This window comes from Aspergillus ibericus, assembly GCF_003184845.1.
Source record: "Aspergillus ibericus CBS 121593 unplaced genomic scaffold BO80scaffold_8, whole genome shotgun sequence".
NCBI classification, from domain to species: domain Eukaryota; kingdom Fungi; phylum Ascomycota; class Eurotiomycetes; order Eurotiales; family Aspergillaceae; genus Aspergillus; species Aspergillus ibericus.
Genome location: NW_020292106.1, coordinates 125,207 through 142,052, shown reverse-complemented (window position 1 = coordinate 142,052; position 16,846 = coordinate 125,207). Strand labels below are relative to the sequence as shown.

General features: G+C 52.4%; 4 protein-coding genes across 4 annotated transcripts; 1 reads left to right on the top strand and 3 right to left on the bottom strand.

Annotated features, from left to right (window-relative positions):
• Window positions 1–130: 130 nt before the first annotated feature.
• Window positions 131–1,366, bottom strand: BO80DRAFT_442305 (uncharacterized protein; the record flags this gene model as incomplete). Its single annotated transcript, XM_025721259.1, has 4 exons — window positions 131–630; window positions 887–1,059; window positions 1,088–1,160; window positions 1,213–1,366. The coding sequence occupies 4 exons, from the start codon at window positions 1,364–1,366 to the stop codon at window positions 131–133; spliced, it is 900 nt and encodes a 299-aa protein (XP_025578050.1).
• Window positions 1,367–3,393: 2,027 nt separating this feature from the next.
• On the bottom strand, window positions 3,394–4,422 carry BO80DRAFT_462414 (GPI anchored serine-threonine rich family protein; the record flags this gene model as incomplete). The annotated part of the gene is made up of 3 exons (XM_025722512.1): window positions 3,394–3,736; window positions 3,798–4,096; window positions 4,160–4,422. 3 exons carry the CDS (start codon window positions 4,417–4,419, stop codon window positions 3,561–3,563), a joined length of 735 nt encoding a protein of 244 aa, XP_025578049.1. The 3' UTR covers window positions 3,394–3,560.
• A 758-nt stretch (window positions 4,423–5,180) lies between these two features.
• On the bottom strand, window positions 5,181–7,760 carry BO80DRAFT_422651 (alpha-amylase). The gene is made up of 10 exons (XM_025718869.1): window positions 7,237–7,760; window positions 7,135–7,189; window positions 6,983–7,086; window positions 6,777–6,932; window positions 6,622–6,730; window positions 6,415–6,577; window positions 6,281–6,371; window positions 6,161–6,235; window positions 6,062–6,113; window positions 5,181–6,011 (listed from the first exon to the last, which is right to left on the bottom strand). Exons 1-10 carry the CDS (start codon window positions 7,459–7,461, stop codon window positions 5,347–5,349), a joined length of 1,695 nt encoding a protein of 564 aa, XP_025578048.1. The 5' UTR covers window positions 7,462–7,760; the 3' UTR covers window positions 5,181–5,346.
• Window positions 7,761–8,686: 926 nt separating this feature from the next.
• BO80DRAFT_349280 (alpha-1,3-glucan synthase) lies at window positions 8,687–16,521 on the top strand (the record flags this gene model as incomplete). The annotated part of the gene is made up of 15 exons (XM_025715494.1): window positions 8,687–9,049; window positions 9,098–9,273; window positions 9,324–9,552; window positions 9,597–10,078; window positions 10,128–10,420; window positions 10,472–11,003; window positions 11,050–11,494; window positions 11,545–13,757; window positions 13,807–13,848; window positions 13,893–15,039; window positions 15,085–15,255; window positions 15,300–15,450; window positions 15,496–15,797; window positions 15,843–16,203; window positions 16,250–16,521. The coding sequence occupies 15 exons, from the start codon at window positions 8,687–8,689 to the stop codon at window positions 16,519–16,521; spliced, it is 7,179 nt and encodes a 2,392-aa protein (XP_025578047.1).
• Between the last annotated feature and the right edge of the window lie 325 nt (window positions 16,522–16,846).

Here is a 16,846-nt window from a genome sequence, read left to right as displayed (position 1 = left end):
GCAAAGGTTGCAAACTATTCTCGATTCCGAGAGTGACTGTTAGCCTGCCTTGGTTACGGCAACTTAATAACAGTACCGAACGCTCGTAGGATGTGCATTTGACAAACCCACCCACTCTTGCCCACAGGTTTCAGAGCTCTTCCTCAGTATCATCTGCCAGTTCCGGCGCTTGGCGCTTCTGCACAGGCTCCGAATCGCTCTCTTCATGGTCCCTAAACGTACGCTTCCCCGTCATTCTATCAAAGAGGCATACATACTCTCGGAAATCCGCTGTTTCAGGTTGGTGATGTTCCAGTTGCGTGTACGCGAATACCGTAGAGATAGTTTTAATGTTATCCACAACATCGTCCGGGTTTAGCAACCCACTGTGAATGTCCGCGAAGATGTGATCGTTGGCGAGCGAGCTCACAAAGTCTCCAACCTTCTTATAAAGGCTGGAATCCCCCAAGGCGAATTTGAATGCGTAGGGTTTCCAGTTGAAAAGGAGTCGTTTGAGAATACTTCGGTTCAGGCCGGTGGATGGCGTGAAGCCCTCCTCTGAGAGGCGTTTGATGGCTAGGGGCCTTTTCGCTCTCGGAGAGGAATCGGGATTTGGTGCGTCCGGGCATGTCGGGGAAGATGAAGAAGCCTCTGTACTGATGTTAGCATGTGTATTTGTGAAGGATTGGAGGAGGGGAACTCACAAGAACGCGACTGGTATTGTGATGATGGTGCAAATGATAAACAGCCATCTCCATCCTTGTAGGCCCGACGTATTATTTAGATGGGTGTATGCGGCTGCTTGAAGATAACCCGCGATCATTTGTCCCAGGGGATTGGCAATCCAGAACAGAGCATTGCGACGTCCGAGTTCGGACTTTCGATACCACGAGTTGACAACGTGCACGAGGTCCCACGTAAGCAGAGGTTGCACTCAAGCTGACAAAGAACCGCATCACCACCAGTGGCTGGTAATTCTTCACGAACGCCGTGCCCAGGGTAAAAAGGCCCCAGAAGATTTCGGCAAACGGCAGATAGTACTGCGCCGCGTACTTGATAAGGACTAGATTGCTGGGGAATCTGGAAAACAACGTATCCCACTTCATACGCGGCATTGATATAGTTCAGTCGGTTTCCGTAGAGGTCGAGGTCCTCCTTCATGCCGGATACGTAGGCATTGGCTGGCGAGTTAGTGACGTGCCAATCAGGAAGATGAGATAGTGCTGCACATACTCAAAGCCGATACATCAAGATACTTGACAAAAAAAGATAGACAAGCATAGGGCAAAACCAGCCAGTCCAGCTTTCGAACAAGACTCCGTTCTTCTTTCGAGGTCCCCACTGGGAACCATCGAGTCGCATTTTCAAGGCGTGCAAGAAACGACATGGTTTGAAGGCTGCTGGCTTATGGTACGAGCTTGTCTGAGGTCAGTACAATGTCAAATAGTAGTCGAGTCTCCTCGATCTGCACGCCATTTCTGGACGCCATCCTAGCTCTGATGGTATCATCCCAGTGCTGTATCTGATTTGGTAGTGTCGTTATCAGACAGCAGTCACGTCATCAACAGCGGGACAGTTATCGTGACGAGGCACAGGATAGATCCAGACCTTGTCTTTGTCATGCAATTGCTGCACTATAATGGAGATCTGATGACGCGATTGACAGTGCCGCTACCACCATACCAAACTATGACTTGCGGGATGCGATATAGCTTCGGATGAAAGCTCTGCCAGCCACCTGTAGAAACACATTGCCAAGTAGAGACAAGACCTAGCAGTGCGAAACGAGCTCGACCTTTATTGTGGTCTGGCTGTTGATCTTGTTGCTCTCGTAGATAGGATTCCACCCCCACCATAAGAGTTTCACCTTCACATCCCAATGTCTCCCTCTCTCTGTGTTTCCTCAATGCTTATCACATATCTATAAGACCATAAAAGAAACAGAAAGAGCAAAAGCAAATCGCTCTGTGCTTTGACGTCCCAGTGAAGTAGCAAGAGTAGTTCGCTGCCGACCGCTCAGACTCCGACCGAGCCCTCCCCGCGGCCGACATCGGCCGACACGTCGGCACTACTACTACTACTATGTACTAGATAGTAGGCAATATCGGGACGGGAATGTCAGTGCGGCGGGGGCATTGGGTGATTGGCGGGGCAATTAATCTAAAGTGGAGAGATCTCCCGATCCTCATGACAGACGAATGCCGACCTTAAAGCACCGAACGTTGTGTTGTTAAACTTAATTGTATACTTTAAATAAATTAATTCCCTGCTTCGCATGCATGTACTCTGTATTTGGGAGAATATGAAGCAGCTTATTCCTATGCTTTGTTCTATGTCGGGGATTAATTATAGGAAGAGCGTAGCTAGCGTTAACTTTACTCGTCGTTCGCATATCATGGTTGGTGATTATAGTGTAGATTATGTATTACTTCGGGGAGAGTTCAATAGTATATTGGTTCCTATACATTACTCCAGAAACTAAAAATAATACGTAGGTTTATATGAAACCAAGGTACATACGACCGTGGGTGTGGGACAGAACGTCCCGTTCGCTGAACCATACTTGGACCACACTGGAGGTGAGTGGTTTGGTTAGTGACTACGAACGAATCCCATCGATTTTATTTTAATTTCACTTTGGTCTTTCCTTGTATTCGGTTGCGTGGGTATGTGCGAAGGTTACTCAAGAGAGAGTTCTGGTGCTCTGGATGGGTATTCCATGTGGTAAATCGACATGCGGGGTGGATATAAGGAGGTAGGTTCTGTAATACTAGTCACTCCTGTAATGGGGGATGCTCTTTTGGGTTACTTGGGCGCTTCTGACTAGGCTTACTCTGATCTAATGCAATCTCTTCCGCGACCCTAACATCAACTCGACGTCGCTGCAAATATATATTCACCAGCATACTATTGCCCAACAACTACAATCCCCTTCCGCACACGTATCCCTTGAATCAAAGATAAATAACCTTCTTCCTATTCTGTATCCTCTAATCAGAGCCATCGTAATGTGGCGTATGTAGTCTGCATGTACGCCTAACCTTGACCTATGCTCCGGAGAATAAACCCTCGCGCCGATCCCTTCACAGGCGAATAGAGCTGCCAGTCAGTTATCTCGCATGAACTTTTTTTCCCAATAGTTACGACTTGGTATCTGTCTGTTTTTCGGAATATTATCGTCATATGCAAGTATTGGGGATGGCCATACCGAGCATTTCCGAAGGGCTATAAATATATTCAGTTGTTTGAAGCAAGGTACTATTTCATGGTCACTGTATCATAACTATGCCATGCTTATGTTCTATGCTGCGCTCTTGGGTGCGTTATGTTGTATGTTTGGTGGTGGTGGTGGTGGTGGTGGTGGTGGGGAGTTCATTCCGGAACAGACTTGACTATTGTAGTTCCAATTCAATTCATCTATGGCATGGGATGGGATGGGATGGAATAGGTGTAAGAAGTCCAGTGTATTCCGTGCTATATAACCCATAAAACATAACACATCATCATCAATTAATACCCCTTTCTTCGACTACACAACCGCATCAGACACACACACTCCCGAAAGATACTCAAGGGGGTTATCAGGCATTCAAGAGCGCGATTGCCGCACCAAGCAGACCCACGGCGCCCTTGGGAGCGCCGGACAGGGAGGAGGCTGCTCCAGTGGCTAGCAGAGCGGTGGTAGTGGAATTGGAGGATGCGGTGGAGGAAGTGTCCCTCGAAGAGGACGAGGAGGAAGAAGTGGAGGAGGTAGATGCTACGAGGGAGAAAGGTATGTTAGTATGGGGTTTTGTAGTATTGTGTGAGATTGGTCTTGCCTGAAGGAGAAGCAGAAGATGACAGAGGAGTGCTCGACGCAGGTGTCGAGGATGCTGAACGGATAAGGGAGGTTGAAGTGGGAGTGGAAGAGGTCTCACTGGATGTAGAAGATGAAGAGGAAGAAGTAGTAGTAGTGGTGGTGGACAGGGTGGTAGAAGAGGATGAGGAAGTAGTGCTGGCAGTGCTGGACAAGGACGAGGATGTGGTACCATCGCTTGTAGCACCCTTCTCGACAGTAAAGACCTGACTCAGGGCGAGGGTGCCTGCGGAGTCAATGATCTGGATCTCGTAGTCGTCTCTGTACGTAGGGGTGAATCGATTAGTGTTTGTTCCTGTACTGTAGAGTGGCTGCGACGCATACCCATTGGAAATACTAGGGTTGGATTGAGTCGTGTATTCTCCATCAGCGGTCTTCACGTTGTCCGCCAGCTTGGTCTGGAAAGAACCATCCTCAGATCTCAGGATGATACTGATGTACTCGGGATCCGTGGAATTGCTGGTGAACTTGATGGTCTGTGGGGTGTTAAAATCCCACGTCGAGCTGGAGGTCGGGGCCGTGATGGTAAGGGCCACAGCCGACGAGATCAGGCCCAAAGAGGCGAGGGTGAATGAGAACCGCATTTTGATCAACGTACGGAGTAAGCTACGAGTGAATGAAGCTGGATGATCATCCTACAACCTGCCCGGAACGAACTATATATATGTGTAACTTCTTTGTCACGGACCGATGTTGTGATGGATGAAAGAAGTATACAGCATCCATCACACCATTGGAAGCCCAACGACTGAGACACACCGATGTCTAGGCCGACATAGAACTGCAATACGAGGTGATCGCCCGAATGGGCTGAGGCTCTCGGACAGAAGCCCACGTAGGGGACAACAAACGGGCCCTACGGGACCAATCTCGGCATTAGTGATCTGTCATGCTGCGCTGGACTTATCGTGCCAATCAAATCCCCGACCGGGATGTACTTTCTTTTTCCTTGCGGATAAAGACTCAAGCTTTGCACGCAGGGATTCTCTCATGTCAGCACTAGGTTTGTGCTAGGTGGGCGCTAGGAAGCTTTTGTGGCTGGTAAATCGAGGCTATCAGAATCTATTTTAGTGGTCTCGTAAGTTTACGCCGCCGATGCATACCGGTCATGACGGTAATCTCCTGGCGGGATTCTATTGGTAGGATCTGTCTTTGTGCCGAGCGTCCTGCGTCGGCTTTGTGTACCTTTACCAACGCCGACTTGGTGACCGATAGTCAGCGCGACCAATGGGAACCGAGGGCTCGGCCGGGTCGGATTTTCCGACGTAATGCGCGACGTGCATCGCTTTGGGACGGAAATAGATACGGTGAAGGGGGTTAGAGGAGGCTTCATGATTGGCTTGGTGGGCAAAGAAACATCACATTATTAATTACATGGCTGCTACGGACAACGACTGCAAGAACAACTGAAACAACACGCCGGTCTATGTAAGCCACGAACAAAACATCCAAGACATAACCGATAAACCGAAACACATACGAAACATACAAAGATAAGCGAAGAGGGGCAGTTAGACGAAAAAGTAAGACGTGGCCGTGGCCATTGCAACCGTGACGAGCAAGGTCCTTATCTCCAATGACATTCCGAACACGGAAGACTCAGCCCCGGTGGAAGGGGTTGGGCTGATGGACGAGGCTGCCGAGCTACTCGGGCTTGTCGTTTGGGACTGATCGCCGCAGATGTCCGTGCTGTTTTTCAGGCTGTCCGTGGGATAGTATACCCGAGGACCCCCGTCCGAGCTAAGGTCCACGGTCAGATTGCCGTGGGAATCGGTGACCACCGTCGTGCAGGACAGTATCTCCGTCACGTTCTGCCGGGATTGGAATCCCGTGCCGTCAGAGCCCAGCGTAATCTTGGTGGTGGCTTTCGTGGCTGGCTTGGCTCCCAGATTGGATACGACAGTCACCACCTGGTTGCCAGCGAAGCCCTTGCGGGTGGCTAGAATGCGAGTGGTGTTGAAAATGGGGACGGAAAGGTACGAAAGGTAATCGGTCCCGGACTGCGACTTGAGCGTGTACTGTTTGCCATTCCCGCTGGCATATGCCCGAATGCGGTTCAGCGATTGGACAAGCGACGGGAGGGAGGTCGAGTCCATTGAATAGTTGGTCAGCCAAAGAGCCTCGCGGTTGACCGGGTTAAATCCGCCCGACAAGTGCTGCTCTTCGCCGTAGTAAACTGCATTGATTAGGGTTGGATTGCTTGGGTGGGGTAGTGGGGTTACTTACGGATGGGGATACCGTCCGTGAGCATGCTGACGGTGAGAATGTTGCGAGCAAGCTGATGACAACGTCAGACAACCCCTCCAACCAGAAGTAATGACTTACTGATAGATCCGATGTGTACGAGCCGAAGCGAGGCACATCCTGGTTGGCTGTAAAGGTTCCCAGGGCCAGGACATCCTGTTACTGTAAGTTTAATTCCCGTATCAAGATTAGAAATCTCACCTCGCACTGGGTCTTGATGTAGTCGATGGACTGGATAATGGTGCTCAAGTTTCCGCCGGTCGTGTTGAAGGCAGTGGTGATAATGTAATACCTAATCGGTCAACACGCCTCTGTGCATCGGATGAGCTACTTACAACGGATAATTCAGCAATCCGTTGATGCTGGGCTGCAACGGACAGTTATCGGTCGCATCCTTGGTGGCGCCTTCGCCGATCGTAAAAACTCCCGCTGCCTTGGTGAAATTCGCAAAGAAGTCGGGGGCGATATTCAAGACACTGTCGATGCGCAGCCCATCAACTGGAACCTGTTAGACCATCCGACGAGGCAGTGTGTAAACTTACTGGAATAGTTCGAAACCAACTCCGAAACCCAAGTACCCAGCATCTGCTGGACTTGCTGGTCCTCGTTTCGCAGGTCTGGAAGCGATATGACAGTGTCTCCCATCCAGCACTGATACAGGGTTAGAATTCGGTCCGAATCGCCGCGGATAACTTACATCCAGAACACAGGTTTCGTTGGTCGGATCAGAGGAGAGTAGTTTGAAGTCGTGAAAATACTTCTGATCGTTGAAGGGATTAAACGTGCTGTAGTCGACGATGGTGTGGTTTCCCGCCCAGGCCAAGTCACCGACGACGACGTCCAGCATCAGGTACTATTCATGTCAGTCAGTCCATGAATACATAGGTTTGGCGGGTGACTCACCATTCCCCGCGCGTGCAACGCTGCGGACAACGCTTGAAGGTCATCGGACGTGCCAAAGTGGGAGTTGATGGAATATAGATCATTTGGCCAATAGCCATGATATGCTTCATCTGATGTTAGTTATTTCTTCCTATACATCGAGGTGTGAATACCTGAGAGATCCGCCGTTCGGGTTGACTCTTGAGTTTGCGCGGGAGAGATCCAAATCTGCGTCCTCTATCAGTACTGTCGTTGAGCCGTTGGGATGTGCATACCGCATCGAACCCGAGGTCCTGAATATAGTCCAGCTTGTTGATGATACCCTGGAAAGACCCGCCACAGTAGTTGCCCTCCGCTGCATCACACGCCGCGGTAGTCGAGTTATCCGATCGCGCGTAGCGATCGGTCACGATTTGGTAGACCGACCGACCGATCCATTGGTCTCGGGAAGCCGCCTGGACCGTCGCCGCTACCAACAGCACCATCCACCACTCACGCATAGTCGGTGGCGTTTGCATGACCCGGTTTGCAAGTAAGGAGTGAGACAAGTGCACTGGTAGAGTCAAGCTCGCCGTGTTCGACTTGAATGAATTTGGCCCTGTCATATATGCGACATAGACGACCGGAGCGACCACCCGGATACATACGGGACGGGGTATGTATGGTACGGTCACGGACGGGTCCTGATCGACAGCCGGTTCTCACAGAATTGCTGAAAGTTCACCGCGGTTCCGCTGTTCCTGCCCGATCGGCGGGTTTTGCTGGTCTGACAGCTAAACCTTAAAAGCGACCGCTATGCCCACCGCCCACGGACCCTTCGGACCCCTTCCTTATCTTTGCTTCTGCTCGCATTTCATCCTCCCACCGTTTCGCTTGGCTCGCTTCGCTTGCCTGGAACGGCTCACCACAAGCAGGCTAGCAAGCCATGACGTGTCCCAACAGCCCGTATGGATCCACGGAACTTACTGAGAGCGGGCTAGCCGATCGGGCATATCGTCCACGCTGATCGATGGTTCACTTCCGATTTCCCGTGGAATTAGATAACTCACACCCCTGCAGCTATCCTCCGAACTGCTGGACGAACACCATCATAGCCTCCGCCATGTTGAAGCCACCATCGACAGATGAGGCTGTTCACCCCGATCTCGAGTGGATCATTCTGCCCCCTCCCCCCTCCCCCCCCAACATATGGGTGTTCGCCGGGTGTGAGCTGTCCGGAGAAGCCCGACTCCAGACCCACTTGGGATACGAAGGACCTTAGGACTTCGATGCATGTCAGATCCGCCGCGTATGAGACATGAGGCTTCCGGCGCAGGCCTGGAACCTGCTGTTGAGGCCCGAGCAATGTGGCGGGGTGGTCTTAAAGCTGAATTTGCTTTCAACCAGACGGACTGGGCGGGATAACACTCGCTGGAGGTCCACCAAATAGCGTGTCTCAGTCCCAGACTCATCGTCCAAATTTAGTAGTGCGCGACCGCCTCACTCACGGCCACTGCATCGATGCGCTGCGGTGGATTGCGTTATCTTGGACATGGTTCTCTTTGCCCATCTGTGCCCAATGAATCTGTCCGCCATCTCTGTGTCCAAGAAATCCCCCTTCATTCTGTTATGCACTGTGTCGTTGTGGTGGTCGTTGTTTGTTTGAAATTCGTGCCTCCGTTTTCGCAGTTGCGGCTCAACCAGCGTGCTTTGTGGATGTCACAGTAGTGGCATTCACCTTGCGGGATGAAGCTGTTCACTCCCATCACTCGTTTCCTGTCCCTCGTTGCACTATCCTCCCACCTTGCACAATCCCTGCCACACCTTCCGGACCAGGTAAACTGGAATCTCAATCAAAATCAGACCGCGACAGATCCCCTGGACTACGCGGGTCAGTGGGATGGCCACTCGTATCACCCCTCCCCAGAGAACTGGCGGTTCCCTTTTTACACAATCTTCCTCGATAGATTCGTCAATGGCGACCCCAGTAACGACGATGCAAACGGAACGCAGTGGGAACACATCCTGACCTCCAACCAGTTCCGCCATGGTGGCGATGCGCTTGGTTTGATGGATACCTTTGATTACCTGCAGGGCATGGGGATTAAGGTGAGTGGCTGGCGGGGGTTACTGGACATACACATTGACGAAGCCTAGGGTCTCTATCTTGCCGGAACACCATACATCAACTTTCCTTGGGGTGCCGATGGGTACTCCCCGCTTGACCTGACTCTGATGGACCATCACTACGGAACGATCGAGGACTGGCGCACAATGATATCCGAGGCTCATCAGCGGGGGATGTATGTGTTGTTTGATAATACCTTTGGAACGTATGTGGGATCAATCTGTGGTATCGAGATCATATGCTGATTGGAGATAGAATGGGAGACCTCGTCGGTTTCCAAGGTTACTTGAACAGGTCCGCGCCGATCAATCCCAATGAGTACGACTATGTATGGAAGTATGACCGTCGGTACTGGGACTTTCAGCCGGGAAATCAAATCGAGGCAGAATGTCCCTGGGAGTATCCTCGGTTCTGGGATGACGACGGAACCGGCTTGACCACCACCACCCTTGGCCCTTCATGCCGCAATAGCGAAATTGATCAGGTAACTCCAGTTTCCTTTGTAGTGATTACAGCTGACCCCTATAGTACGGAGAAGTGGCTGCCTTCGGAAACTACACTGAATGGGAAGGGCAGATTGCCAAGTTCGCATTCGTGCAGGATCGTTTGCGCACCTGGCGGCCAGATGTTCTGGCAAAGATCAAACACTTTTCGTGTCTGACCATCAGCATGCTGGATATCGATGGATTCCGTGTGGACAAAGCTCTGCAAGTGACCCTGGACAATCTTGGCGAGTGGTCCGAGTCCGTGCGGGAATGCGCCCAGCAGCTGGGCAAAGACAATTTCTATATTCCGGGAGAAATCGTGTCGGGGAATGCCTTTGGCTCGCTGTACATCGGTCGCGGTCGCCAGACCAATCAAACCAGCTCCAACATCACCGAAGCGTTTATGATGACCAACAAGACAGACAAGTCAGACGAAGATCTCTTCTTGAGACCTGCTGAGCAATCCGCGTTGGACGGGGCGGCCTTCCACTACACCTTGTACCGTGGCCTGAGTCGGTTTCTAGGGTAAGTTCCCCTCCCTTTCGTCTGAGCAAAGGTAACACGTCGGATCCAGTCTGGATGGCGTCTACGCCGCTGAAGGTGACCCGCCCGTCAATTTCGTCGAAACCTGGAATGGACTTGTCCAGACCAATGATATGGTCAACACGAATACCGGCAAGTTCGATCCTCGTCATCTCTTTGGCGTCACGAATCAGGACGTTTTCAGGTGGCCTGCGATTAAGAACGGCACCCACAAGCAGAATCTGGGACTGTACATTGCTTCACTACTCATGCCGGGAGTTCCTATTCTTTCCTGGGGCGAGGAACAGGATTTCTATGTTCTGGACAATCAGGCCAATAACTATAGTATGGCATCCCACGTCCTCACCTAGCATTAACTCCACTCTAACTATTCAGTCTTCGGTCGCGGACCCATGTCATCTGCTCAAGCGTGGCAGCTTCACGGATGCTACAAGCTGGGATCCGACAAGTACTATGACTTTCCGCTCGAACGCGCCCTCACCGGATGTGGAGACGATTCCGTCAGCCTCGATCACCGGGATCCTTCTCACCCCCTGCGTGGTCTCATCAAGATGATGTTCGAGATGCGCCAAAACTACCCAGTTCTCAATGATGGCTGGTACCTGCAGCAATTGTCCAACCAGACCGTGGATATCTACCTGCCAGGCAGCAATGGGACACCAACCGAGACAGGCATGTGGAGTGTGATGAGGTCGCGGTTTGCGGATCTGCAGAATTTCGACGGCCAAGGCCAGGGCAATCAGAGTGTCTGGCTCGTGTATGCAAATGATAACAAAACGGTCAATCATCAATTCAACTGCAGCGACAAGGACGCGTTGATCTCGCCATTTCCCGCAGGGACGACAGTGAAGAACCTGTTCCACCCATTCGACGAATATACGCTGGTCAACAGCTCGATGACGCTTGGGTATGATCACTGTGTTATTGATATTGCTGTTGCTGACCACGCGCAGATTTGAAGGGTCGGAGCTTCCTAACGGGTGCTATCCCAACCTTACCATGCCCGCTTGGGGGTTCAAAGCCTTTGTTCCGAAGGATAAGTTCGTGTCGCCTTCCCCATACATAACGAGTTTTACCCCGGGGCATGATGCGCGTCTTGTCTCCAACGGCACTGACGGGGAGACCATACGGATCGGCTTCGAATTTTCTCAAGAGATGGATTGCGATCAAATCACCAACTCGTTGACGGTCACGTCCACAGCGCTCAATGACGAGAGTGCTCAGCTGAACACGACCTCGGTCTCTTGTAAAGCTATTGCCGAGACGGAAGTGGCGGCATGGCCAGGGGCATTGACGAGTGTTTTCAGCTATGAGGCAAATTTGTCCAATGTCTTTCCAGGGATTCATAGAATCACCGTGAGCAATGTGACCACTGCAACAGGAAATCAATCCACGAACGTGAGTACATTTAAGGCCATGCAAAAGTATCCAACTCTAACTGATCGCAGTCGGTCGACCACTTTCTTTTCCGTATTGGGGAGACAACCAATCCAATGGTCTGGCCCCAGCTGGCCAACTACAGTAGAACTTTACTGTTCGAAACCCCGTCATCCGACACGGAGCCCTTGTCCGTGATGCCGCACGCCCCCGGTGCCGACATGTGGCGCTACTCGCTGGATTTTGGAGCTACCTTTAGTGCCTGGATGACATATACCGGCTTCAATACCTCGATCCCCGGCAAGAACTGGACCGGGACCGCCAAACAGGCCTGGGATGGAGAGCACATCATCGCCCAATACTGGAGCAAGCTGGCCGGAAGTAGTGATCACTGGCTCCATGGAGACGCCCAGTGGGCATACAAGCCGCCGCGGCGCTTTCCCAACCTCTTCATTGAAGGCGACTTCAATCAGTATGGCTACGATGCGGGCTACTCGAACCAAATGGCTCTTAGCAACGTCACAGGTCGGTGGGAAATCAACTTCATGGGCGAATGGCCCGTCCAGGTTGCATTCAATGCCTGGGGCATGAACGAAGACGGTCTGCCCGATCAAACTCAGGTGTTTGGGGATATCGATGGCGACAACGTTCTGGACCAGGTTCCACCCGTCACGCTGCTCAGTAATGTATTCAACGTGACCATTCCGCCGCCTTCGCCTTATCTGTCGTTCAAACTCACCGTGGACGACGGCGATCTGAGGGTCTACGCCGTTCCCGCCGGATCGAGATGGGTTCAGCTGGCCCTCTTTATCTTGCTCGCTGTCATCCCGGTCGCTACCGCGGTCGGCGCTGTCTATACTTACCTCAAGGCGTTCTACAAGGTCAAGTTCAACCAAATCGGCGTCACGGAGAAAACGTCAACCTTCGCTCCATTCGTGAGTGTCTTGCACAAGGCGACCCGCTCTGCAGATGACCGGGAAGCAAATTCCGGACTTGATCGAACCTCCATGATCCCGACCCTGTCTCACGGTGCCAGTGTCGTGGGTGCCACGGTGAACGTCCAACGGCGCACCGTACTCATCGCTACCATGGAATACGACATCGAAGATTGGGCCATCAAGATCAAGATCGGTGGGCTGGGTGTGATGGCTCAGCTGATGGGCAAACACCTGACTCATCAAGACTTGATCTGGGTGGTTCCCTGTGTTGGAGGCGTCGAGTATCCCAAGGACGATATCCAGGAACCGATGGTCGTCACCGTTCTTGGGAACAAGTATCAAGTTGACGTCCAGTATCATCGGCTGCACAATATCACGTACGTCTTGCTCGACGCGCCCGTGTTCCGAGCGCAGTCCAAATCGGACCCGTATCCAGCCCGGATGGATGACCTGCATTCGGCCATCTTCTATTCAGCCTGGAACCAATGCATTGCGGAAGCCATCAAGCGATTCCCGGCCATTGACCTCTATCACATCAACGATTATCATGGCGCAGCCGCTCCGCTGTATCTTCTACCGCAGACGATCCCATGCTGCCTGTCTCTGCATAATGCTGAGTTCCAAGGCCTATGGCCAATGCATACCCCACAGCAAGTTCAAGAGGTGTGCAAGGTTTTTAACTTGAGCCAGCCAGTGGTGAAGAAGTATGTGCAGTTTGGTGATGTTTTTAATCTCCTTCATTGCGCTGCCAACTATCTGAAAATCCACCAGAATGGATTCGGTGCCGTGGGTGTTTCGAAGAAGTACGGTAAGAGATCGTACGCGAGATATCCCATTTTCTGGGGCCTCAAGAGCATCGGGGCTCTGCCAAACCCGGACCCATCCGACCTGGCTGAGTGGGATCACAACGCAAGCAACAATGGGGAGGTCACTATTGACGAAGAGTTCGAAGCCAGTCGTGCCGCACTCAAGAAACAAGCGCAGGAATGGGCAGGACTTAAAGTTGACCCAGAGGCGCAGCTGTTTGTGTTTGTGGGCCGCTGGTCCATGCAAAAGGGCATTGACTTGATTGCGGACATTTTCCCCTCCATCCTTGATGCTCATCCCAAGGTCCAGTTGATGTGCATTGGACCAGTCATCGATCTCTATGGAAGGTTTGCCGCAATGAAACTGAACCGGCTGATGGAGCTCTACCCCGAACGCGTCTTTTCCAAGCCAGAGTTTACCGCCCTGCCCCCATTCATTTTCAGTGGCGCTGAATTCGCTTTGATTCCTTCGCGAGATGAACCGTTTGGTCTGGTGGCTGTCGAATTTGGCCGGAAAGGGGCGTTGGGCGTGGGATCACGGTAAGTGCTGACTTGACATGCTTAACCATCCCATTCTAATCCGTTCTAGTGTTGGTGGCCTTGGGCAGATGCCAGGATGGTGGTACACGATGTGAGTTCTCCGATGGCACGATATGCAGAGACTAATGTTTCCAGTGAGTCAATGACCACCAAGCACCTCACTCACCAGTTCAAATCGGCCATCAATGACGCTCTGAGGTCATCTCATGAGACCCGAGCGATGATGCGCGCACGATCCGGCAAGCAGCGCTTCCCTGTCGCGCAGTGGGTTGAGGATCTTGGGATCCTTCAAACCACCTCGATCGAGAAGCACGCGAAATACTCGAAGCGCCACGACCGCAGCTCCTGGAGGTTTTCCGGTAGCAGCACCCTGGTTCCCGACATCATGCCCAACGTCCGCTTCTCGTCCAGCTCAAACAACAGCCGCGAACATAGCCGATCGCGCAGCCCCACCATCTCGGGCTCGCCTCGCAGGCCGATTCCAGTGGATTCGAGACCCGGAACTCGACCCGGCCATGGCCGCGTTCCCTCGCTGCCGGCAAATCTACCCTCCAGCCTGAGCATATCCCACGACCCCGATACTGACATGGAGTCCCCACGCAGACCCTTGTCATCCGCCCATCGTGTCGGACCGCGAGTCATTTACACTTTCACCCCCGACGGGGAAGATTTCGAGCACACGCCAGGGGTCACCCAGGACGACTCTAGTGACCGCCCACCCTCGGCCCTGTCGCCGTCCGGGGCTGCCAATACTCCTCATTTCAATAACTCGGGAGCGAGCACCCCTTCTCTCGGGCCAGGGCCAGAAGATGGCTTGCTGGGTCGAAGAAACCTCAGCCCGTTCATGATGAGTCTGGTCAGCGTCGAAGATATTATCCGGGAAAAGGAAGACTACAACCTGCAGAAGGTCAGTCCATTCTTCACGGATGCCAATCATGAGTACGCCGACAAGTTTGCCAAGAAGCTGGCGGATCTGAATGGCAAGAACTCGGAAGACCAACTGTGCATCGAGTTGTTTATCGAGAAGAGTGAGAAAGACTGGTTCAATCGATACCGCGACGTCAAACTGGGCAAGTCGCCTCTTCCGTCTCCGTCCCCTTCGGTCTTTCGTTTCAAGATCCATGACACCAGTCGACCGCCGACCCCGGCGGCGGCTGCTCCTGTTGACCCAAACGCTGGGCAATTCCTCCTCCCGAAGGACTATGTTCCTCCGACGGGGTTGAAGCGGTTCATGTTGATGAAGCTGGGGGAGTGGCCGGTGTATTCCATCGTCCTGGCTATTGTGAGTCACCTTGCGAGAACATCCGTCAGCCACTAACATATTTAGGGCCAAATTCTTGCCTTGAACTCGTACCAGATTACGCTCTTGAACGGCCAGGTCGGAGAGACGGCAGAAAAGCTATACATTCTGGCGTCCATCTATCTTGCCTCTTCGATCGGATGGTGGATGGTTTTTCGTCTTGTGCCATCCGTCTATGTGTTGACCTTACCTTTCTTGGTACGTCATGCCATCATGTGCTGAGCTGAATCTAACGGCTGCAGATGTACGGGTTTGCCTTTCTATTTGTCGGGCTCGCCGGTCCTATCCACAACAGCACGAGTCAAGAATGGCTGCAGAATGTGGGTACCGGGTTCTATTCGATCGCGTCGTCAAGTGGCTCGATTTTCTTCGCCCTCAACTTTGGAGATGAAGGTACGTGCTGTTTGAGGCATGTGGAACTCGTCTGACATCTTCTAGGTGGAGCGCCCCTTAGCTCATGGATATACCGAGCCACCGTGATCCAGGGCAGCCAGCAGCTATGCATCAGTTTCCTGTGGTACTGGGGCAGCTGGATGGCCAATCTCAACCAGCAGGGGAGCACCCAATTCAGCCTCACCATGACCAACCCCCGGGCATTGCTCGGGATCGGAATTGGCCTGGCCTGTCTGCTGTGGCTGCTGGCCGGCCTCGTCTTTTTCGGACTCCCTGCGTATTATCGAAAGGCGCCCGGTCAAGTGCCAACCTTTTACCTATCCCTCTTCCGTCGTCGGATCATTCTTGTAGGTGTCCTCTACGCATTTGTGCATCTGTCTCTGACTCTTTAGTGGTTCTTCTACATGGTCTTTATATCCAACTACTGGCTGTCCGCACCGTACGGACGGAACTGGCTATATCTCTGGTCTAGCAAGCATGCCAAGGTGTGGCAAATTATCCTCCTGGTGCTGTTGTTCTTCATTGTTGTCTGGGCCGCAGCTCTCTGGGTCTTTCACGTCTTTTCTAAAAGACATGCCTGGTTTATACCGATCTTTGCGATCGGTCTGGGGGCTCCTCGATGGGCCCAGATGCTGTGGGCAACCTCCAACATTGGCACGTACGTCCCGTGGGCCGGTGGTCCCGTTGCGGGAGCCATCCTCGCGAGGGCACTGTGGCTCTGGCTGGGCGTTTTGGACAGCCTTCAGGGTGTCGGTGAGTTCGCATACTGGATAACCAGAGGAAATAATCTGACTTGCAGCAGGATTTGGAATGATTCTTCTGAACACGATGACTCGCTTTCATGTCACGTTTACGCTGCTGGCCGCGCAAGTGGTGGGATCAATAGCGACTATCCTCGCGCGCGCCACCGCCCCGGACAAGTTGGGGCCCGGGAATGTTTTTCCCGATTTCTCCGCCGGCGTCCGAGCCGGGTTGGAGAAGGCCGACTTTTGGGTGTGTCTGTTGTTTATGCTGTCCATCAACGTGCTGTGCCTGTTCTTCTATCGCAAGGAACAGCTTTCGAAACCTTGATGTGCCTGTTCTTCTATCGCAAGGAGCAGCGTTCGAAAGCTTGATGGTGGCTGGCGTTTCTTGGCATTTCTGGTGTTGGTTACGGTTTGTATCTACTGCATGGGCCATGTAGACAGGCCCTGTTTATAATGTATATCTGGTATATAGACAATGTTGATGGCAGCCATACTTGTATCTCCTTGACTCCATAGGACGGGGCACGACCGTCTGCAGACGCGCTACTCTCTTCCGGACTAGTGGAGCGGGGTAAGCCGTCAGGCACGGATTATTTCAATCCCGCCGGTCCGTGCGAGGATATATCAATACGAGTGCTGCTGTTGCTGTT

Excerpts from the sequence above, each read along its gene's own strand:
- BO80DRAFT_422651 (XM_025718869.1), bottom strand. The coding sequence starts at position 7,461 with ATGCGTGAGTGGTGGATGGTGCTGTTGGTAGCGGCGACGGTCCAGGCG. Across the intron at positions 6,731-6,776 it reads ACGAAACCTGTGTTCTGGAT|TGCTGGATGGGAGACACTGT; the intron begins GTAAGTTATCCG and ends ACCCTGTATCAG. Across the intron at positions 6,012-6,061 it reads CACGGACGGTATCCCCATCC|TTTACTACGGCGAAGAGCAG; the intron begins GTAAGTAACCCC and ends TAATCAATGCAG.